Below are 23,713 nucleotides of genomic sequence, written 5' to 3'. Positions count from 1 at the left end.
ATGTGAGAAACTTTAAGTAATCTATAAACTAATAAAAATAATATGTGGGTGTAGACAGTTTCAGGATACTATATCAATATACAAATATCAATTATATTTTATGTACGATCAAAAACCAATAGTAATACTAAACATTGCGTTCATGTTAGCATTGAAAATACTTATGAATACATATAACAAAAGATTCTCTGGCTCTTTGCTGAGGTCACATTGAGCTGCGAGCGGCTTCAGGGATGCCTTTAGGAATCAGCAACATGGCAGAAGACATCAAGACCAAAATCAAGAACTACCGGACTTCTCCTTTTGACAGCCGCTTCCCCAACCAGAACCAGACCAGGATCTGTTCACAGAACTACCTGGATTTCCACTGCTGTGAGAAGGCAATGACTGCTAAAGGTGGTGATTGTCTCTGTGTGTGAATGGTACCAGAGTGTGTACAATCCCTCTGCCCATATCCTGGGTTTCGGCCTGGGTGGACCACAGGGCAGAAGGCACATTTCCTGGGAAGATCTGAACTGAGTGCACCCCACCTGTCCTCTGTCCTCCATCCTTCTCCTAGGGAGGTGAAGGGGGTCCTGGGTACATCCCACCCTAGAATCCTGAATCATGGCTTAACTAATAATAAATACTTGTTGGGAAAATGAAATTAAAAAAAAAAAGCTCTGAAGTGTACACTTAAAACGTTGTCAATGCTGAGAGAAACTAGTGAAAAATTAAATAAATGGAGAGATATATTATGTCCATGAATAAAAAAATTAATATTGTTAAGATGTAAATTCTACCCAAATTGCTATTTAAGTATGATACAATCCCAATTATAAATCTCAGCAAAATTTATTGGGGAAGTTGGCAAACTGATTTAAAATTCATATGAAATGAAAAGGATGTTAATTAATCAAAAATATTTTGAAAAAGAACATTATTAAAGAATGTACACTACCCATTTTGAAAATTATAAAACTATAGAAAACAACAGAATGTGATATTGGCATAAGGATAGACATAGTGATCAATGAAATAGAATAGAGAGTCCAAAAATAAACCAACATTTATGTAATCATTTACCAAAAATGCCAAAGTAATGCAGTGGAAAATTGATAGTTTTTATATAAATTGAACAACCATCCTATATAATAAAGAGGTGATATGCAAATTAACCCTCACGCCCTCACAAAATGGCTGCCTACAATCAGGCAGGCAGGAAGGTTAGTAAGGGATGACTAAATGACTGAACAGCAGGCTGCGTGGGGTGGCCAGGCCAGCAGGAGGGTTAGTGAGGGACGACCAAACAACTGGACAGCAGACTGCGTGGGATGACCAGGCCAGCAAGGGGGGCAGTTAGGGGTGACCAGGCTGGCACACAGAGACAGTGAGGGGTGATCAGGCGGGCAGGGGGGGCAGTTAGGGGAAACCAGGTAGGCAGGCAGATGAGCAATTAGGAGCCAGCAGTCCAGGATTGTGAGAAGGATTACCGGCAATCGGACATCCCCCAAGGGGTCCCGGATTAGAGTGGCTGGGCTGAGGGGACCCTCACCCCCAGTGCACAAATTTCATGCACTGGACCTCTAGTATGAAAAATAATGTACATCAACCTTTACCTCACACATATACAGAAATTAACTGAAAGGACCAGAGATATAAATGTAAGAGATAAAACCACAGACCATGTAAAAAAATACAGAAAAAATTTTTTTATGGCTTTGGGTTAGGCAAGCAAAGTTTTTTAGATTGGACACAAAAAGCATAAACTGTAAAGTTAAGATATGACAAATTAAACTTTATCAAAACTCAAAACTCTTCTCAAAAGCCACAAGTAAGAAAATAAAAGATAAGTGACAGACTAGTATCTGATAGAAGTATTCCATCCATAATATATAAATATTTACAACCCAATATTGAAGTCATACAATCCACTAGTCAATAGGGAAATGCAAGTTAAAACCACAAAGTTACCACTATACACCTGCACAGAATGACTAAAATTAAGAATACTGGCACTATTAAGTGCTGGTGAGGAGTAGAAGCAAAATGGAACTCTTCTACATTGCTGGTTTGAATGTAGAATGGTGTGTCCACCATGAAAAACAATTTAATAGTCCCTCATAGTTAAACCTATATTTATCATTTGACCCAAAAGTCCTGTTCCTAAGTATTTACCCAAGAGAAGTAAGTACATATGACCTCACCAACTTGCACTTGAATGTCCATGGCAGCTTTATTAGTAATAGTCAAAAATTAAAAATAGTGCACAAGTGCACCAATTGGTGAATAAATGTGATACATACATCTATACAATGGAACACTGCTCAGCAATAAAATAAATGATGCATACAAAAGCATGAACATGTCTCCAAAGAAGTTATGCTAAGTAAAAGAAGCCAGGTACAAAACTACTTGATGATATTTATATGACACTAGGAAAAAACAAAGAAACAACATGTCCATCAGTGTTGCTAGGGGGGTAGTTGAGGGATTCTCTGCCAAGGGGTAGGAGTAGATGCTATGTTGTGATGGAATATTCTATAGCATGTTTATTGTGAATGGTCACATGAATGTTTCATTTCAAAACTCATCAAATTATAGACTAAAGTCTGTGATCTTTATTTTATGTAAATTATCTCAATAAAATTTTTCAAAATTTTTTGAGATTTGGATTTTATTATTATAATACCTGTTGAAGTTCCAAAAAAATGGAAATGGTGTATTCATTTCCTAATGCTCTGCTACAAAATACCACAAATTTAGCAGCTTAAAACAATAGCACAAAGTTCTGCCACGCTCGACTGGGTCCTCTGTTCAGAGCCTAATGGGCAGAAATGAAAATGCCAGCCATCTGGAGGCTCTGGGAGAAGATCTCCCAAACTCATTCAGGTTGTTGGTAGTATGAATTCCTTTATGGTTGTAGGACTGATGTTTTCATTTCCCTGATATGTAGCCCCCTCCATCTTCAAGCCAGCAATGGCATGTGCAGTCCTTCTTGTGCTGTGAATCTCTTGCCTTCCCCTTCTATCTTTCCCTCATGTGGTTACATTGAACCTAGCAGGATAATCCAATATAATCTCCTTATCTTAAGGTACACTGTTATTAGTAACCTTGATAGCATCTACAATGCCTCTTTTGCATCTAAGGTAACAAATACACAGTCCTGGGGATTGGGGCATGAATCTTCTTGGGGAACATAATGTTGCTCCCACAGATAGCCTACCACCACTGGTAATGGTAGCATCTAACAAGGCACTGAGTGCAGCTTACTGTTTGCCATATAGTGACTTAAATGCTTCAGTTATTGCTGAAGTTTATCTTCCCAGATGCTGTTAGAGGTGAGCATTATCTCTTTGGTCATCGTTCAATGTGGAAAATGAACATGGAAAGGTTTGTAAGTTGCCAGTATCACTTGGCTAGTTAATGATGGGGCAGATATTATATTCATATCTATCTGCTTGCAAAGCACTAAACTGATGGTGGTTGTATTTTGGGTACTATGTTATTCTTGTCAGATTATCTTAATGAAAAGTAACAGTGGCCTCTCACCAGTACCTCATTCAAGATTACTTGAATTTTTCTCTCACAATACATTGCACAGCTTGCAGTTACCTGCTTTTTAAATTATTTAATCAGCATCTGTCTTTTCACTAAGTTATAAGTGTCCTGAGAGGGATCATGTATGTCTACTCAGTATTGTATGTCAAAATGTGCTTGTTGACTGACTGAATGAATGAATGAGCAAGTCAATAGCATATACTAGTAAGTACACATCCCGCTTCTGTTATCCTCTCCGAAGGTTGATCATTCCTCCCTGCCTTTAAAACAATGAGGCATAACATTGGGAATATGATGCAAACTAAAAGAATGCACTTGTGTCCCAGGCCTGCTGCCCCACAGATTAACTGTGACATTCTATCAACGCACCTCTGGAAAGGACTGCTGGAACCTGTCACCTCTCTGTTCTTCTCACTTCTGCAGAGAGCCCATTGTTTTATAATAATTCAGGTCCTATTTTATCTCATCATCATATTTGAATAAGTGAACAAACTGAGCGCTCCCCACTCTAGATTTTTGGAAGCATTGCCTGGACTAGCACGTCTCAGGGACTGAATTCCTGTAGGGTCCCACAGAGTTCAAAATACAGTCTTACCGGACTAGCATATACACCACTCACCACATGACCAGGGGTGGTTAGAGCCCAGCAAGCAGGAGTGGAGCATAACCCATGAGTATCTAATGTGACTCACTTGGCATAGACCCAGCATCCAGAATATCGGTTAAATAAAGGAACTAATGCAATCAGTGTACCACATGGAAACGGATCCCATGACTTTCCTGGAATATGTCATCTTAAAAGTCCTCCTCCCTGAAACAGAATAAAAGCACATCTGCAAATATAAAGATAACAATGTTGGCCATATCCTTTCTACAACTTTGACTGTGAAATCATCTTTTTTGATTTGCCTGTGTCTCTATACTTCAAAGAGAATGTCTCTGAACCCTCCTATACTAGTATGTAACCCCATGTCAACAATGACACGTGAGCAGGAAAGATTTTCTTTAAACATGATTACGTTTCTCAAATGCTAGACAACATGTGCTCTGAGTGGTCTGGTTGGCAATATTAATTTTAATCAAAGGCCAGAGAACACATCACCAGGGTTTTCTCGGTCAGGCATCCTCAAGCAGTGAGAACAGAGCAGCACCCTCTCCAGGTGTGGACTATTTGGGGACAGCCATTTAGTGTTTCCCCACCCATATGGGAGACACTTGAAAGAAAAAATATCCCAAACTTCTCTCAATAGCATACCAAAAATCTAGACCAAAAATCTAGAATGGGAATCATAGAAATTTGAGTGACTGAAGAATAATAAAGCCACTTTGAAATTGCAGATGAAATCTTGGCTTTGCTTTCAATCATTTGAAATATTGAGCAATATGAAAAGATATCATGACACATGAGGTTGATATGAGATTGCAGGTTTTTGTAGGTCAAAAATGGTCAACTGCTTGACATTATCATAAATTTCAACTTAGTAAAGAGACCGTGAGAGTAGATGGATCTCATGTCAACTTTACTTTCGTTTTCAAGAATCACAAAGCTGGAAGGACTTGAAGAAAATAAGTCCAATTTTCTCATTTTAAAGACTGTCTTAGTAGGATTAGGTATAATTTAAAGTAATTGAAAACCCTCAAATACCAATAGGATGACTGAGATAGAAACCTATTTCACATCCCCATCCAGGATTGCCTGGATCTGTAAGGGAAACGGCACCTTTTAGTTCTACCCCTTCACTCTGAATGGGTCCCTGGCCCTCATGAACCTCATGGTCTATCTAAGATGTCTGCTGGAGCTCCAGCCATTAAATAGACAGGAGCATGTGAGAGGAGAGGCTTATAAGCCAGGCAGAGGCCAGGCCCCGGGGAAGTGTGGAAACCACGCCAAGAGGCTTGGATATATCTTGCAGGCACCCAGAAGGCATCTCAACATTAAGCAGAAGAAAGACATGACTGACTGGCTTTGTGTTTTAGCTAAATCACTTTGGCAATCCTTTGGATGGCTTAAAGAAGCATCAGGTAGGAGACAGTGGGCTATTGCGGGAGCTAGGCAAGGGCCAAAAGGATGGATAAAACAGGAGGTGCAGCAGTGGAGGTAGTGAGCATGCCTGAACTTCCTGGGAGGATAGCTGAGAAGAAAAGACATAACTAATATGATACTGCAAAAGAATTTTGACTTCCTCCTGGCTGGGAGTGTGTAGGTATGGAATATCATAGAAGAAGCAGTATTTTTAGGGGAGAAACCGGTTTCAGAGAAGAACAATGTAGAGGGGCCCTGTGCAAAGATGGATCGTGTAAGGTAAATGTTCACAACGGAAAAGAAATGTGTTGGGTACAGTTGAAAGGGGTTAGACAGGTCTAGGCTAAGAAATAAAGTCTCCTAATGAGGTAAGATCATTGGAGAAAAGTAATTATGGGAGCTTCCTGTCCTCTGGGTGATCAAGAATAATGGAGGCAAGGAATGTGTTTACAAGGGCCGGGTCTCAAGTATTTGGATGGTACATGCGCTTTTCTGGTCGGCATTGTTTCAGAGGTCTAGGCAGTGCCAGGAATGGTGTGAGAGGATAAGCCTGGTCTGGTTTTGTGTTGGAGGGATGTGACAGCTGCCATGGGTAGTGTCAGAATGCCACCAGGAGCTCCGGGCTCCCTGGAAAGAGGCAGGCCCTTCCTGGCCATGTGGTGGTTATGTAGATAGGGCAGTTGGGTGCCCATGACCCAGCACTCAGTGGGAAGGAGCCCAGAGGGTGCCGCAGGATTACTTGGTCATCTCCTTAAGGCCTGGAGGAGCAGCTTACTTACTCAGCCTATTGACATAATTGCCATCACATTAATTACTTATGGCATGCCACATCTTAATTTACAACTTCATAAATTACATGTAAGATATAAGAATCCTTCCCTGGCCAGTTTGGCTCAGTAGTTACAGCGTCAGCCCATGGACCAAAAGGTCTAGGGTTTGATTCCAGGTCAAGGGCATGTACCTTGGTTTCAGGTTCGATCCCTAGCCCCATGTGGCAATTGCTGGAGGCAACCAATCAATGTGTGTCTCTCCTTCCTCTCTCCCTTCCACTCTGTCTGAAAATCAATGGAAAAAATATCCTCTGGTGAGGTTTAAAAAAAAACACCACAAAAAAGATATAAGAATCCTATCCTTAGTAAGCCTTAGGCACTTACCTTACTTCTTGATTATGACTTTAAAAACTTATGTAGAAATGTATTAACACCAGTGAATATTGACAGTATATTTTGAGAAAAGCTCTTCTTTAATACTTACCCCTTTAAAGGCCTGGTATGTATTCACAGGGCTCTCCATGAAGGGGTGCTGTGTGGCCGGGGGGGAGGGTGTGGTGGTGAGGGGAGGATCATCTCTGCTCAAGTGATTTCTCCCATCACTCTCCCTTAATACAGACAATAGAAAGTGGAATGTGTTATAAAGCTTTAGAGGTATTGAAGGATAGGTTCGTGGTCAGCAATCTGCGGCTCGCGAGCCACATGCGGCTCTTTGGCCCCTTGAGAGTGGCTCTTCCTAAGCCTTAGGAGTACCCTAATTAAGTCAATAACAATGTACCTACCTATATAGTTTAAGTTTAACAAATTTGGCTCTCAAAAGAAATTTCAATCGTTTTACTGTTGATATTTGGCTCTGTTGACTAATGAGTTTGCCGACCACTGGGATAGGCGATAGATACAGAGATACAAATAGTCATAAACACAGGAAAAAAGAATCTGAGTGAGAGTGAGAGCACAAAAGAAGGGGGTGGGGTCATGTAGTTGACAATCCAGTGGGGAGGAGAGATTAGAGAAAGAAAGCTGTCAGTCACTGTGGCAAGCACTAGGAAGAAATTGGTCCAGAGGCAGAGAAAACACCACAGGGTATGAGGGATTAACTTTCTATGGGGAGTCAAAAACTCACGTTTCCTCTGGGGATGGGAGAAGAATATGCAGAAGGCCTGGGGTGAGAGAGCTGGGTGGCTGGAGGTACTGACAGCAGACTGTCATTTCAGCAGAGCAGCCAAAAGGAAAAGTGGTAAGAGAGCAGGGGAGATTCAACCACCCAAATTGCCTAAAATCACCTCATAATTTCTCATCACTATCTCTACAAAATAAAATTGGAAAGATTCAATTGAAATTGCATAGATAGATAGCTAAGCTTTATATTTTTCTTTTATTGAAGTAATTTCATAATAGGTTTGTAATATACTTGGAAATCAGTTCTATGATGTCATTTCCTAAACAGTTTCCAAATGCCTTTATCATAAAGAGTTCACATTAAATAAAACACTTTCATCAATTCAAGGTCCAACTTATTTATCATGGCAAAACTCCAACTAATTGTGAGTCCAAGGGGAGATTGTTTTGCACACAGAATTAGAAATATTTATAGCGTTAATAGTCACTTTTATGTACTTTTTATTTACAAAAGTATCCATCTCAAAGTCGCTTGAATTTTGGAAAGTTCTATGATCATTTCATGCACAGTAAAATTTGTGTACAGTACAAATTAAACACAGTTTTTTATTATTCCATTGTCAATTGATTTGATATGAGGTAACTGTTCTGGCTTAATTGCCTTCCTCTGAAAAAGCCCTGAGGGGAAAGCAATCCTATATCTAATCAACACGAGAATAGAAATTTCAATTTGCCTTGAAATGTGATTAGTTGAGTCTCTCAGGCCTACCTCTTGTTTCTAAACTCTGCAAATACTAAGTGCAAAAACTTCACAAAAAATGTGAAGAAAGTTCTAAAGTTTGAGAACATGTTGACAAAACCGCCCGTAATAAATATCTTGTTTTCCCTGAGGGTTTTCAAGACCTCATAGGAAGTATAATTCTGTAGGCCACTCTCTCAGAGAAGTGAGTTTTATAGAACAATGTGCTTGGAAATTTTCTGCTAAAAGAATAGCATGGAAGAAAGAATATGGGAAGGAGGAAGAATGTAAAGAGGATACCTCAAAAGTTTTATTAGCAGGTTAAGTAATTCTGCTTGGTAGAACAGATTTGTTTCTTTTTTAAAATACACTTTTATTGATTTAGAGACAGAGGAAGGCAGAGGGAGAGAAACATTGATGTGGACGTGAGAGAGACACATCAATCAGTTGCCTCCCATACACACCCCGATACATGTGTTGGAACCTATAACTTTGGTTTGTGGAATTGAACCTGACTGGGAATTGAACTGGCAGCCCTTTGGTGCGTGCTCAGCCAACTGAGCTACACCAGCCACGGTATTTTTGATCCTTAATTTCAACTTTCCGTGGTTTTGTCCTTTCTTCATTTTTTCCACTTCAAGGGAACATGGTTGATGGGTCCTAGGCCTGAAGCTTGTGAATTAAGAACTGTTTAATTCATCCATCGGTGTTCCCCAACAAGCACTGAGTGTATCTTCAGGGATACCTGAAGAGGGGCCCATCATTGTGACCCCACCAGAGGAGTCCTACTCCCTGTGCCAGTAGAGGTCCCTTCAGAAAACCTAGTAGAAGGAAGGTTCTTAATAGACCCACAAGCAGAAACAGACCTACAGTTTCTTTTATTGTAACTATCGGCAACCATTCTTTTGGCTCCATGTCTTTTGAAATGAGCACTACAATAACCTCTATGCATTAAATATTTCCTACAATTTTATAATCTAACAAAAGCCACTATGGTTTCACAGGTTGCCGGGAGCCAGTCCATCCTTGCTGTTTCAAGGGACCTGGCATATATGGCATACTGTTCTTAATATGTTTGCTCACCTTCTTGGCGCTGTGTTTTAACCAAGGTCACCTCTCTGCAAAAGGTTGTTTCCCCAGGTAGGGATTTTCCCCTGAAGTTAGGGAGGGAATAAAACCCCTTATCTAAGTGCCAGGCTGGTAATTAATCTCTTTAACTCACAGAACTTAGAACTGACGATCCTAGAGACAGAACTTAGCGACGGAACTTAGCGACGGAACTTAGAAGACAGAACCTGGCTGGAGATCCTAACCAGAACTTCTCTGGAGATCCTGACCAGAACTTGGCTAGAGATCCTGGCTAGGCTGCTGATCAACCGAACACTGTCTCTGTGTCATTCCTTCTTCACTGACTCCGTCCACACCTTTGGGGACCCCTGGACCTGCTGGGGTTGGACCCCAGAAACAGGTGAGTGTAATTAGAATATGTCCAGTCCTCCCCAGTTGTTGTCTGTAATCTCATTAGAAATGTCCCAGCTGCTAGATAAGAAGACATATAGGAATACTATTTAACCAGAAAACTGTTGGAAACTCATAATCACAATCATACATTGGTTAACTGTTGGCAGGAAATTTTCTTTAGGATAATACAGTCCCTGCCTTCACCAAGCATCATTGACTCTGGTGTCAAACAGCATCCCAATTTTTTATTCAACAAATAAATAAAACAAGGAAAAAATCAGAGACATCAACACTGAAACTAATTTTTAATTGATTTTTTTAGAGAGGGAGGAAGAGAGAGGGATAAAGAGATAGAAACATCGATAAAAGAGAAACATCACTCCGGTGCCTACTGCATGCCCCCTATTGGGGATTGAGCCCACAACCCAGGCATGTGTCTGACCTGGAAGATTCACATTAACTGTGACCTCCTGGTTTATGGGTCAATGTTCAGGCACTGAGCCACACCAGCCAGGCGAAACTATTTTATATTGGATTGTTACTCATGGTTGGCAGAAATTTTCTGTTTTCAGCCTAACAATGACAGTATGTATACTATAAAATAATTTGTATTCCAAGGTATTTCCCCTCTAACGTTAAACAAGTAGATACACTGGACAATACTGTAGGTTTTGTACTCCTGGCTGAATGAACCCATTTTATTGTCGTCCTAATTCAAAGATGGTGTTTTATCTGTGGTTAAGAAGAGCAGAAAGCCTTCCCACATTAAAGGTGTAAGAACTATTCTTTGTTTGCAGACTTGTCTGTCAAATGAGTAAAAAATTCCTTCAGTTTTACTTAAAGGAGTATTTGCCAGAAAAGCAAGATTGGGTTCAACCCCACAGATAAGTGTCAGTTGTCAGTCTGTTTATTAGGAAGGCTGCCCCTTTACCTAGCTTAAAAATTGCTAGTGGCTTTTCCCAGATTCTACTGACAGCCTCACCCCACCCCCAAGAATAAGGGGGAGGGGAGAGAGGGAGAGAAAAAACCTATTCCAAGTTCTTCTCACCCTTCTGTACCCCATAAAACAACCGTCTGGATTACACACCTGCTAATTCTGGAAGCTCCTCCAAGTTCCCCAAATCTCCCAGTAGATTTTAAGCTTCCTTGGGTACAACGCTCACCACCCCAAACACCCTTCACACAGCGTACACAAGATATTTTAGACCTTGATGAATCCCCGTGCAGTCAATCAAAGGTGCTGTGAACCCCAAAGGCAGCAACAGCTGAAAAATTAGAATCCCGACGTCAATCAGAACACAGTCCGCTATGTGTCTGGCCAGGACCCTCCAAGTGGGCGGGCGCGCCCAGCCCCAGGAGCGAATCAGAAGCTGGCCCAGCCGTTGCCATGGCCACGTTGTTTGTTAGCACGGTGCACGCACACTGCGCGCGCAGGGAACCAATCAGCGGCCGGCCAGGGCGTTGCCATGGCCACTTTGTGTGTTAGAGCACAGCAGGTGTGGGGCGATGGAGACCCAGGGCGCTTTTTCCCGGCCCAGACCTAGGCCCAGCGAGGATCCTGGCAGCCGCATCCCTAGACACCCGCCTCTGCCCGATTTCCTGAGCGCGCGGCATGAACCGCAAGAAGTTGCAGAAGTTGACGGACACCTTAACTAAAAATTGCAAGCATTGTAAGTACGAATCAAGTGCTGGATTAGCGCAGGCTCCTGGTCCAGGTCTCCTGCCCTACCGGGTGCTAAAATGTTCTGCCCAACCTGCTTCCTAACTCCCAGCCTTTGGGCCCTGGAGTCCCCTCCACCACCCTTAAAGAGAAGCCTGGACGGGAATACCTGGATGTTAGCTTTTCGGAGCAGGCTCCACGCCTGCCAATCAACTTAAGGATCGCTATCCAGGTGTCCAGGCATCTAGGATTGCACTCCCACAAGCACACTTACTTGCTTCTCAAGCGCTCTTCTTAATTTACCCTTACATTACAGATACGTGATTTATATACCCAGGAGACACATGTGGTTTTAGACTCGGTCATAGGTGTAAAGTGACTATTCAAAACCAGGGAGTCGAGAAAAGTATCACAAGCAACATACACTTGCATTCTAGCTTTCTAGAGCAAGTAAAATGACAGGGTTCAATACTGGGTACTTACCAAGAGATCCATAAGGAGAAATGGTTATCAAGGATTGAACGCCCTTAGGAAGCAAACCTGTGTCAGAGCTGGATGGGAAGTGAGCCCAAAGAGCTCACCGAAGCTAAACACATGGTAAAGAATCTGTTCCCAGCCCTAGACTTCCACTTTCCAGTTGCTGGTGGGGTTGCAGGGTACTTTGCCAGTGACAAGATGAGCACTTATTAAAGGTATCTGCTCCAACTGCACATTCTAAAAGGCGGTCCTAGACTTTCCTAGGTAACTTTAGAATTGTATTCAGACTGAAAAACAGAAGTGTGCCTGGGCCAGGAAGATAAGGACATGGTTTAGGTGAAGATGGTGTTGTCCATTGAGCAAGCTTATGAATTGCATGCTGATTGCAAAACTACTGGCCACCTGAGGAAATAGAAGAAGACATAATCCCAAGACCACTCCCACTGTGCAAAGAAGGAGGAACAAACATGTTTTAATGTAGTTCTAGAGATTACAGGATCTCGTTTCTTTTAATTGTATGTGTACCTAATGCAATGAGTAGTAAGAAAGGCTCTCTTAGTGGAGTGGTGCTGTAAATGAAAATTAGAGTGTGTATAAGCATCTCAAACTTCTTAGAAAAATAGTCATCCTGTCATTTAAGGCATTATTATGGTTATTATAATATGATGAGAGTTTGTTCTGTTGTTGTTTTTCTTAAAATACTTCCATTTCTGGGAGAAGACCACACCCTCTAAGACATCTGGTAAACACTTTGAATAAAAAATGAAATAATTTCAATATACAATGCTGAATTTAATTTGCTCCCTGTTCAGTACGTTTGCAAACAGACATGCTGTGAATAATTAAGAGGTGAGTGTGTTAAAAGATAAAGAAACACATGGCAGGATAAACTCTTGCTTTTTGTACTTACATAAACATTTTAAAGTGAGCCTGAAAAACTTGGATGATTACTAGTTAAATTCTATAGGAAGAGTTTCAAGTCCTTGACATTAAATTCCTTTAAACAGAGGACCTTTCACCTAAAGTTATATTTCCTTTCAGTTGGCAGATGATAATCCCACTAGGATTAAATGGATAAATTTTGTGGAATCAGAGAAGAAAGTATCTTCAGTGGTCATAGAGTTAATCTGCAACTCTACAGATATGATCTGAAGAACAATCAAACCAACCCCAAAAAATGAAAGCCCATCCTTGAACTTTTCTTAACTGTATTTAGTATTGTATTCTAGAGCTTAAGAAACATTTCAGCAAGAAAAGTTTTCTTATGGCTAATCTTGCATCCTTGGGTAATAAATTAAGCTAATATTCTTTCATCTTTATTTCAGCCGAGATGGAAAAAGATGAAACATAAAATGCTGAGTGAAGGGGATGTTGTATAGTCAGTCACTCTTTAAGCAGTCTTTTCTTTCCCAACTAGCCAACAGCCTTTTTACTTTGAGAATATTTTTAAATTGTGGTTAAATTTTACTATTTTAAATGTACAGGTCTGTGTATTCAATTTATTTAAATTGTTGCACAACTGTTACCACCATTAAGCTCCAGAACATTTTTATCTTTCCCAACTGAAACTCTATACCCATTATAGTATAACTCCCCATTTTCCACTTCCCCAAACCCCTGGCAACTACCATTCTACTTTCTGTCTTTATTAATTTCATCACTCTAGGTATATCATATAAGTGAAATCATACAGTATTTGTTCTTTTTTGTTTGGCTTATTTCACTCAGATAAAGTTTTCAAGTTTCATCCATGTGCCAAAATTTCCTTCCTTTATGAAACCAAATAATCACCCATAGTATGCATTTACTATATTTTGTTTATCCATTCATTCACCAGTGGACACTGATTGCTTCCACTTTTGGCTACTGTGACTAACGTTGCTATGATCTTTGGTGTGCAACAATCATGTCTCACTCGCGGCCTGGGGGCCACATGTGGCCCACAATGAATATTTTTTGTAGCCCACCTAATATAATGGTATGTAAGAAATATTTTAATAAAAATTTTGTAACTTAATTTTTACAATATTCTGTTATACATAATCCTATATAATAAAAGCATAGTATGCAAATTGTCCCCTCAACCACGAGTTGTCCGGGAATTTGACTAGGGAGTAGGGCCAGCCAGGGGAAGGGAGGGAGGCCCCGGCCGGCAGCCGGCAGCTGCTAGGGACTCTACCAGTGCACGAATTTCATGCACTGGGCCTCTAGTTATTAATAACGAACTACAACGTTTGCTAATGACTGATTACTGTAATCATGTTGCATTCATTTCCCTAATGTGCCTTATGTGCAGGCACACCATTCTCTCCACTAATACTAGCAGCCCATTTTATTCAGCATGTCTCTATAGAAATAAACCTACGTTTCTATGAAAATTGAAGCTTTTGCTTTTAAGTTGCCCACATAAACTTAAACCTTCTTTATTTGGCCCATGGCAGCCTTTGAGTTTGACATGCTTGGTGTACAAGTATTTGAGCCCCTGCTTTCAGTTCTCTGGGTATATACACAAAAGTGAATCACTGGATTACACAGAATTTCTGTGTTTAACTTTTTGACAAACTGGTATACCATTTTCTACTGCAACTAACAGCTCTTTTAAAAATTATAATCATTATACTCTTGTCTATTATTTAATTTATTGACTAAATCATTTGTTTTTCAAGGTTTTTAATATCCCTCTTACATTTTGGTATCCCAAACCAGAAATCATACTCAGGCCTGTCCTGACCTGTAGGATTAGATGTGATTTCTCCATTTCTCTGTTCTGTCTTCTTTTACATGCATGCAGGTTTTGTCCTTGTTTTAAAAAATACTCTGTCTTGGTTTGAAATAAACTCATCCCCATCTTCTACCTATAATTCATATTTAAACTCACTTTTTTGTTCTTTTTTAAAGAATATATATTTTTATTGATTTTTACAGAGAGGAAGGGAGAGGGATAGAGAGTTAGAAACATCGATGAGAGAGAAACATCAATCAGCTGCCTCCTGCACACCCCCCACTGGGAATGTGCCCTCAACCAAGGTACATGCCCTTGACTGGAATCAAACCTGGGACCCTTCAGTATGCAGGCTGACGCTCTATCCACTGAGCCAAATTGGTTAGGACTCACCTTTTTGTTCTTAATGCTAGGCAATAACCCTTCCACTTAACATATCTGAAATGGGAATTGAAACACAAATAATTATCTCACTCTTTAAAAACACCACCCTTTATACAATGATGTGTGTTGACAAATATGAATGTGTGTGTATCCTTTCAATAAAAATTGCCTTCATTCAAAGTACTGCTGAATAATTGCATGTTAATTTCAGTTCATCTGCAATAAGAGCTACAAGAGTGCTAAAATATGTTTAAACACTTTTTTTGGAAAATGGGTGATTTTAATTTCCAAAATCTCAATTATGGATTTACTAAGGCTAATATGAAATAAAAATTGTCTCCTGACTTTCAGGAGCCTGGTATCTATTTCCAGGGGAATGCTAAATTACAAGTCTCATGAGTGCCTATAATCAAAATGCAAGGAAGGTTAGCATTCTTAAACATTACCATACTTACTTTGAACCATATCCCTGCTGCCTTTTAAGGCTTAGGATTGGACCCCACGATCATCACTCAGGTACCTTGACTGATACTGTCTTCTTTTTTCCTAAGTGTGACTGAGCTTGCACCTGTTGGATATTGGAGGGAAGGCTTTTTCTCTCATTTTAGTGGAGAATCCTCTGTAGTAGCCATCCTCTGTTAATTTAAGGGTCATGAATCTCAAAACAGATATGTCTTCTGCCCTGGCTGGGTAGCTCAGTTGGTTGGAGCATCCCCATAACCTCCTGTAATCTACAATGTTGGGGATGATTCCAGGTCAGGGCACATACCACATACCTAGGTTGCAGTTCGATCCCTGATGGGGATGTGTAGGGGAGGCAACTCACTCTCTCTCTCTCTCTCTCTCTCTCTCTCTCTCTCTCCTCCCTCTCTCTCTAAAATCAGTAAAAACATAGCCTCGGATAAGGATTAAAAAAATACCATAGGATTGCTGACAACTACATATCTGATGGCTTTAAAATGTTAGTCTATAAATTCATTAATGCAAAATTTAAGTTAGAAATTAAAGATTTAAACACATTTTTGTTATATCTTTATTTTTCCACAGTTAATAAATTTGAAGTGAAGTGTCTTATAAAACTTTATTATAACTTGGTGGGAGATATAATAGAGCGACAAGGTGTGGTCAATGGACTGGATCGTAATGCATTTAGAAACTTCTTGCATGTGACATTTGGAATGACAGATGACATGATTATGGACAGAGGTAAGGAAAAATACAAATCCAGCCATAACTGAAAAAAAAGTATTGAGTTGGACTTACTGTTTGTAAAACCTTGATGTTCTATATTCCCAATTTCATTCAAATATAAAATTTAAATCTTTATATTCAAGAAAAATATCATAGGAGAGGGAAATGAGAGTGAGGGGAGTTTAGGGGGGATAAATGGTGATGGAAAAAGACATGAGTTGGGGTTTGAACATGCAATACAATATGTAGATAATGTATTACAGAATTATATACCTTACAACTATATAATTGTGTTAACCAATGTAACCCCAATAAATTTAATTTTTTTAAAAGAAAAAGATCATAGGGATGGAAATAGTATCCACTCTATTTTGTGTATTTAAGAAGTGGACAGAGTCAGCTTGAATAATTAGGCTTCCCTTACTTTAAAAAAGAAAACATAAAATATTTCTATTTTTACTTAATAAATATAATAATAAGAAGAATAGTTTTAAAAGGACATTTAAGTTTCTTTACATCATTGAAAGTATTTCAATAAGAATCAAGATATAGTCCCGTCTACCATGTAATAAAGCATTACATTTGTTGAGTAACAAAAATACAAAATTATATATTTTATGTTAATATAGCAATATATTTAATATATCAATAGTTATATGTTAATAACTAGTTATTAACATATTTAGATATTCAGAATTTACTTTGTTACAACAAAATATGAGGAGAAAATGTGAAAGTTAGTTTCTTCCTTTGTCAAATGGGAATGTTGGACCATATGATCCTGAAGTTTTGTTTAAACTTTAAAAGTGAGTAGTACCAATGTAGATTACTGAGAGTAAAAATGCAGCACAAGTATTACATTGCCCTTATTTTTCTTTTTAGTATTCCGAGGTTTTGATAAAGACAATGATGGTTGTGTAAGTGTATCAGAGTGGGTATATGGATTATCACTGTTTCTTCGAGGAACTTTGGAAGAAAAAATGAAATGTAAGATTTCAGGTTATCCTACTGGTTTGCACATTATGCCCAGCATATCTAAAACATTTTAAAGCGATTTCTTCCAACCCAGCCAGTGAAGGAGGTTGTTGGTTGGTGGGTTGGCTGGTTGGTTGGTTGGAATACCCGTTAGCCTCTTTTACGGAGCAAATTCAAGTCAATGCTAAAGGTTGAAAAAAAATTAATTAAAAGAAAAATCAAGAGATTTTGAAGAGTAATTCATGTCAAGCAAGACTAGATAAGCACATGTTATAGGTGCTAATCATGTATATATACATTTACATTAAAGGTCTTAAGATTATGTTTTTGCATATTTAAGTACTTGAATTATAACCATAAAAGTAGGGGATATTGATTCTAGTGCTCTGATTCTTAGTTAATTCTTAATTTTGATGAACTCTGTTTGAGAATTATGTCAACATTAAAATTTTTTAATAAAAATAAAAGAATTATATGTCAGTTTTCCACGAGTTTCAAGATGAAAAATATCAACTTATTGCTTCTTTTTTACCTTAATTTTCTTTTTTTAAATTTATATTTATTGTTGAAAGTATTACAGATGTCCCTTGTTTTTCCCTCATTGACCCCCTCCACAGTTCAATTCCCCCCGCCCCCCGCCAGGCATTCACCACACTATGTCTGTGACCATGTATTATGCATATGTGCATCATATGCATATAAGTTATTTGTTGAGGATCTTCAATCTGTTACATGCTTCTATGTCTTTGGATCTTTTTTGTTCATCAGTTCATTAGATTCCACCTATAAGTGAGATCATGTGATACTTGTCTTTTTCTGATTGGCTTATTTCACTCAACATAATACCTGGGGGGTATTATGCCAACTTATTGTCTCTTGTCATGCTTCTCCATAGCTGACTGTAATGAAACTTTTTCTAAGGAATATTGCATATATTCAACAAGTGAACATTAAGCATTTATTATGGAAATTAGATTGTGTTAAGGCCTGTGGCATTGATTAAGAACATCAATATAGACCTTGGTCTTGAAAACTTTATCAGAACAAATGTTACCTTAAGGATAATATCAAATTCCTAATTGGCTATTTTTTAAAAGATTGCTTTGAAGTGTTTGATTTGAATGGTGATGGATTCATTTCAAAGGAGGAAATGTTCCACATGTTGAAGAACAGCCTTCTTAAACAGCCATCTGAAGAAGACCCTGATGAAGGAATCAAAGATTTGGTTGAAATAACACTTAAGAAAATGGTAAATATGTATAATGTAGAGTTTTATATTAAAATTTAAAGGCTAATTGTGGGATAAAAATAATAATTCAAATGATAGTAACTATCAGTTTTCTGCTTGGTGAAATCAAACACCTGGATTATGCTCTTTTTTTATAATATTGATAGTTCATTACAATTTAACTAGTCTCCCTTCTCTAATACCTTATTTCCAGTAACATTTGACCATGAAAAGACAGTTGTATCTGCAATAAGTATTTTACATGTTGACGCATATACGGCTGGTCACTCCTAGGATCATGACCATGATGGGAAGCTGTCCTTCTCAGACTATGAACAAGCTGTGAGAGAAGAAACTCTTCTACTGGAAGCTTTTGGACCATGTCTACCTGATCCAAAGGTAAAGAAAGATATTGTTACACTGGCCAGGGGATTGGAGCACCGTTCACGGCACTAAAAGGCTGCAGGTTTGATTCCCAGTCAGGCACATACTTGGATTATGGGTCCCATCCTTCGTTGGAACATGTGAAGGAGGCGACTGATCAATATTTATCATTTCTCTCTCTCTCTCTCTCCTCTTCCTCTCTATAAAATAAAAATAAACACATCCTAGGATAGGTATTTAAATAAGGAAGAAAGGTATTATTTTTTACTGAACAGTGACCAAAATATAATGTAGGATCAACAACCAAGTCTTCTTGGTTTGGTGAGTGATGGATAAAACAAATAACCTTCAGCCACAGGGAATAGCTTATAGATAGAGAAAGCCCCCTGAAGAAGAACCTGATCGTTCATTTTATAGTACTATTGTGGCCGAATGCTATTGTTTGTTAACTCATTAAGTCATTCATTTATGTAGAAACAATTATTGAAGCTTAATGTGGACCAGAAGCACATATGAAAGGCTTAATTGAAGTTCTCAAGGGTTAATATTTTTTAGGAGGAATGTCAACATGAAAATAATTACTCAACAGTATGATAAGTATTATAATAATAGTTAATGACATACAGGTTTCATCTATGCCATCCACTGTTATAAGCACTATCATCCACATCACCTCATTTAATTCCCTTATCAACCCTATGAAGTAGGTAGTATTATTATTCTCATTTTACAGATGAGGAAACTGAGTTTTGAAGAGTTTAGCCCACTTGTCCAAGTTCATGCAACAAGTATGAAGTACCCTGGGTCCCCTGGTTCTAGAGTCCATAGAGATATGTATAGAATATTGTGGTGCTCACGAAGAGCGCATCAAAACCAGCTGTATCAGATGACTGGTAAATGGCTGGTGGGACAAGGAAGGCTAGGACACAATAGTCAGCTAGGTCAAAATGGGGACGAATAATGAATAATCTAAGCAAAGGGAAGGCATGATGCGCACAAGAGAGAGAAATGAATCTGTATTCCAAGAGCATTTGGTGTGGTATGAAACTGGTGATGAGTGATGATGCTGGAGATGCATAGAAGGGCCAATCCCAAGGGAGCTTGGAGTCTGGATTTTGTCTTGAGTGCCTGAGGATTCATTGGAAAATTTTAAGCAGGAAGAATGATTTGTTATATAAATATTACAATACACCTTCCCCCAGTCTCTAGTCTGTATCTCTAGGTGCCTACTCAACATATCCAATAGATAATCTCAATAAATTATTGGTTTTCCCCCCAAATTTGCCCCTCCCTGTCTTCTCTGTCTCAATAAATGATACCCCATACATTCAGGTAATCAATCAAAACCCTAGGAGTAATCCTTAATTTTTCTCCAATTGCACCTTTAGCTGTTCCTTCAAAATGCACCCTTGAATATAACCTCTTTTCCACAGGTCTGTTGACCACAAACACAAATCGTTGCCAGCATCTGTCACATACCCTAGATCATTAGCCTTCTTGCTTCCACTCTTGTCCCCGTACTGACTATTCTTCACAATATCCAGTATATTTAAAAACACAAATGGATTCTGAAGTCTTATACAGTGGCCCCTTTCTCTCTCCAACCACCTCTCCCACTCTCCCTCAATCTTTCTTACCCCTGGACCTACCCCAGCTACCTCGCTATTCCTCCCTAGTTCCTTTTTCAGTTACTATAGCCTCTGTCTAGAACAGTGATGGTGAACCTATGACATGTGTGTCAGAGGTGACACGCGAACTCATTTTTTTGGTTGATTTTTCTTTGTTAAATGGCACTTAAATATATAAAATAAATATCAAAAATATGTCTTTGTTTTACTATGGTTGCAAATATCAAAAAATTTCTATATGTGACACAGCACCAGAGTTAAGTTAGGGTTTTTCAAAATGCTGACACACAGAGCTCAAAAGGTTCGCCATCACTGGTCTAGAACATCCTTTCCACAAACCTTCACATGCCTCATTCTGTCATGTCATTCAGTCTCTATTCAAGTGCCATTTCCTCATTATGCTCAAATACCATCGACCATCTTAACTACCCCCCTCCTTTATTCTGTAATCTTACTTCATAGTTCTTATCATTACATAGACTATATATACTCAAATACTTATTGTGTGTGTCACCATATAGATATAAGCTCCCTGAGGATGGGAACTTGGTCTTGTTTCTACCATATTTCCCCATATACTGTGCATAGTACATGGTAGGTACCATGTTCAGTGGATGGATGGATGGCTGAATGGATAGATCTCAGAAGTGTCTGATGGGAAGTTTTGGATCTATAGACCCTTACATCTTCTCAAGAACTACTTCATCATTAAGCTTTATTTTTACCCTTTATCTTCAGCCTCTTCCCTCACTATTAAAACTTTCTTATCAGGATTTAAATAGGTCTAAACCTGTCCCATTTGGAAAAGAAAGGAATAGAAAAAAAGAAGTAAAAAGGAAGGAGGAAGGGGGGAAAGGAGGGAGCAAAAGAAAGAGGAAGGAAGCAAGGAAGGAAAGGAAAAGAGAGATCTTACCTTAATTACACAACTACTTTTATTTTCTGTCCAATGGCTTTGTTTTTCAAAGTCAAATGTCTTGAAAGAATTGTCCATATTTGCAGCCTACACTACCATTACTTCTTCCTCTCCACACTTGAAGCTGCTCTTGCTGAGGTCACCACACCACACTCTCCCTATTAATCCCAAGCATCCAGCTTTTGGGTTTTCGTCTTACTAGACTATATTCCTTCCCTATGCCCAACTGTTTGTCCAGCTTCTCTTGCTCTAGGAAGCATGTCTGCTACCTGCTACCGACTGGCTGTGACATGATTAGTCCTCCTGGCCTCCCAGAGTCTACTGTGTGTTTACTTTATTGCAGCCCTCACTTCAGTGAATTAAGCTCATCAGTTTCTGGATGGTTTCTGCCACTAGACTGGAGGCTCCTGAAGATCTAGGTCGTGTAGTCTTGCTCATCTTGTAGCCCCTCACTAAGTATTGTTCTTGGAATATAATCTGTACTGTCACCATCTGTAAGTGAACAGAAAATGCATGACCATCACAAGTTCTTGATGTTGTTATCTTGTGTCTCTTCAAAGGAGACATACGGACTATCTTGTTTTGTTCTGCCTTTTTCGTAAGCCTGTACTAATATTAGCACTTTTATTTTACAGAGCCAAATGGAATTTGAAGCCCACATATTCAAAGATCCAAATGAATTCATTGATATGTGAATAACTAAATGTCTGTGTTGCCTCAAATGAGTATAAAAAAGGAGGTGTATATGTATTGTATATATATTTTTTCTACTTAGAAAGATGATATTGAATTGTGTGTTTGGGTGGCGAATGTTGTTCACTTACATATATCATTCAACTTTGGTGTAAGCACCAAGTAAAAGGGATGTAAGAAGTTTCTTATTAGATGTTGTTGGGTTTGGGTTTAACATTGCTAGAGGTATTTTATACCTAGACATATGTTGAAGCATGTAACTATCAGAAAAGTTTGTATTAATGAAATGAATAGTCAAATTATATAGTCTTGAGTTATATAAGGCAATTATTAAGGCAAATATTTTTCATGTCAGAAAAATGCTAGATATAATAAAATTAAAGATCATAGAAATACTGAATGTTTTTGGAACAGTAAATAATTAAGATGGTATTGAAAGACATTGGCATTTAACATTTAAATACCATTCTGCTAGGCACTGGGGGAGATTTAAAGAGATGAAAGAAACATGTCGCATATTTTAATATGGTCTTTATTATTGTTTGAGGCTTTGTCATTCAACCTGACTAGATTGTAAGTATCTGAGGGCTGGGGGTCATCATACCCATGTACTGTCATAACAGTACAGTCCTCTGCACAGAACGGCTCTCAATAAGTACTGTGGGTTGAAAAGTACAATAAGATAAATCCAAACTCTTGGCAAGCAGGGGAAGAGGAAAGTGCTGTTTTTTGAGTTTAATGAATGATGCATGGGCACCGCTTTCAGTTTATTTCTGGAGTCATCCTGGTTGCCCCTTCTCCTGCCATGGCACTCAGTTGGCAAGCCTGTTCTGGCTCCCTCCGCTTCCTACGTCAGCTCTACTCTGTCCCCGTCACTGCCTTGGATTCCCCTTGCATACTCCCTTATAAGGGGACCTGACTTCCCCTCTGCCCCCCACTTCCAGCAGGTGCCTGTGGGCATTGGGTGGAAGCATGAAAAGACGGGCTTAGTTACGCTCTTTGAGTTGTTGTCTATCTCTTTAGTAAACATGCCCAAGCGGCTAATATCTCTTCTGTCCATATGTAAATATTTAGAAGCTTTGGGGATATTAAATACCTTTTACTATATAAGATGAAGCAAACGGATACATTGTATTAAAAAATGGACAGTTACAAATAAGTGGAATAAGCAATTCCAAGAAATAAAGACATTTCACTGTCCAAGTATTTTCCTAAAATTTTAGATTGTTATTGAGATGGACTTTGACACAATTTTTCTATCTTGAGTACGTATAAATAATGCAATACACGATGCTTTTCGTTTTGTAACTGTATTTTTCTGATTCTAAAGTAACAGAGATTAACTGAAGAATACTTCAGAAGTTTAGGAAATTCAACAAATAAATTTAAATTATTCATTAATATTCTGGGATAGATTCTTTCAGGTTCTCTGAAGGCACCCTATATGTTTTTAGGTGATCATGTTGAAAATGCTCTTTTGTAAGCTGCTGGTTTTATGCACCACGATCTCATGAACATTTTCTCGGGTCATTAGATGTTTGTCTACAGCCTCACTTGTAATGGCTGCCTAGTGTCCCATCACTACAGACTCACTCAACCACTTCCCTGCCACTCACACATTTTTGCTATTATAAATAATTTCTGAAATGAACTATTCTTATAGGCAAATCTTCTCACATGCATTATCGGTTACTTACTTGGGGTAAGTTTGTAAATAGAGGAATGTTGACTTAGAGGCCAGTGTGATCTTGAGATTTGTAGTACATGTTACCAGATTACCCTCCAGAAAGGCCTACTGTGCTCAAT

General features: G+C 38.8%; 1 protein-coding gene and 1 pseudogene across 1 annotated transcript; both read left to right on the top strand.

The window, feature by feature from the left end:
• The first annotated feature begins 207 nt into the window (after positions 1–207).
• On the top strand, positions 208–636 carry LOC102764670 (annotated as a pseudogene).
• Positions 637–11,110: 10,474 nt separating this feature from the next.
• EFCAB1 (EF-hand calcium binding domain 1) lies at positions 11,111–23,061 on the top strand. Its single transcript, XM_006770956.2, has 6 exons — positions 11,111–11,322; positions 15,943–16,101; positions 16,969–17,073; positions 18,159–18,310; positions 18,584–18,688; positions 21,850–23,061. The coding sequence occupies exons 1-6, from the start codon at positions 11,265–11,267 to the stop codon at positions 21,907–21,909; spliced, it is 639 nt and encodes a 212-aa protein (XP_006771019.1). The 5' UTR covers positions 11,111–11,264; the 3' UTR covers positions 21,910–23,061.
• Positions 23,062–23,713: the final 652 nt, after the last annotated feature.

This window comes from Myotis davidii, unplaced genomic scaffold, assembly GCF_000327345.1.
Source record: "Myotis davidii unplaced genomic scaffold, ASM32734v1 scaffold765, whole genome shotgun sequence".
Lineage (NCBI taxonomy): Eukaryota > Metazoa > Chordata > Mammalia > Chiroptera > Vespertilionidae > Myotis > Myotis davidii.
Note: the sequence above shows the minus strand (reverse complement) of the source record. Positions and strands in the feature narration are given on the sequence as shown.

Excerpts from the sequence above, each read along its gene's own strand:
- EFCAB1 (XM_006770956.2), top strand. The coding sequence starts at position 11,265 with ATGAACCGCAAGAAGTTGCAGAAGTTGACGGACACCTTAACTAAAAAT. Across the intron at positions 11,323-15,942 it reads AACTAAAAATTGCAAGCATT|TTAATAAATTTGAAGTGAAG; the intron begins GTAAGTACGAAT and ends ATTTTTCCACAG. Across the intron at positions 16,102-16,968 it reads TGACATGATTATGGACAGAG|TATTCCGAGGTTTTGATAAA; the intron begins GTAAGGAAAAAT and ends TTTTCTTTTTAG.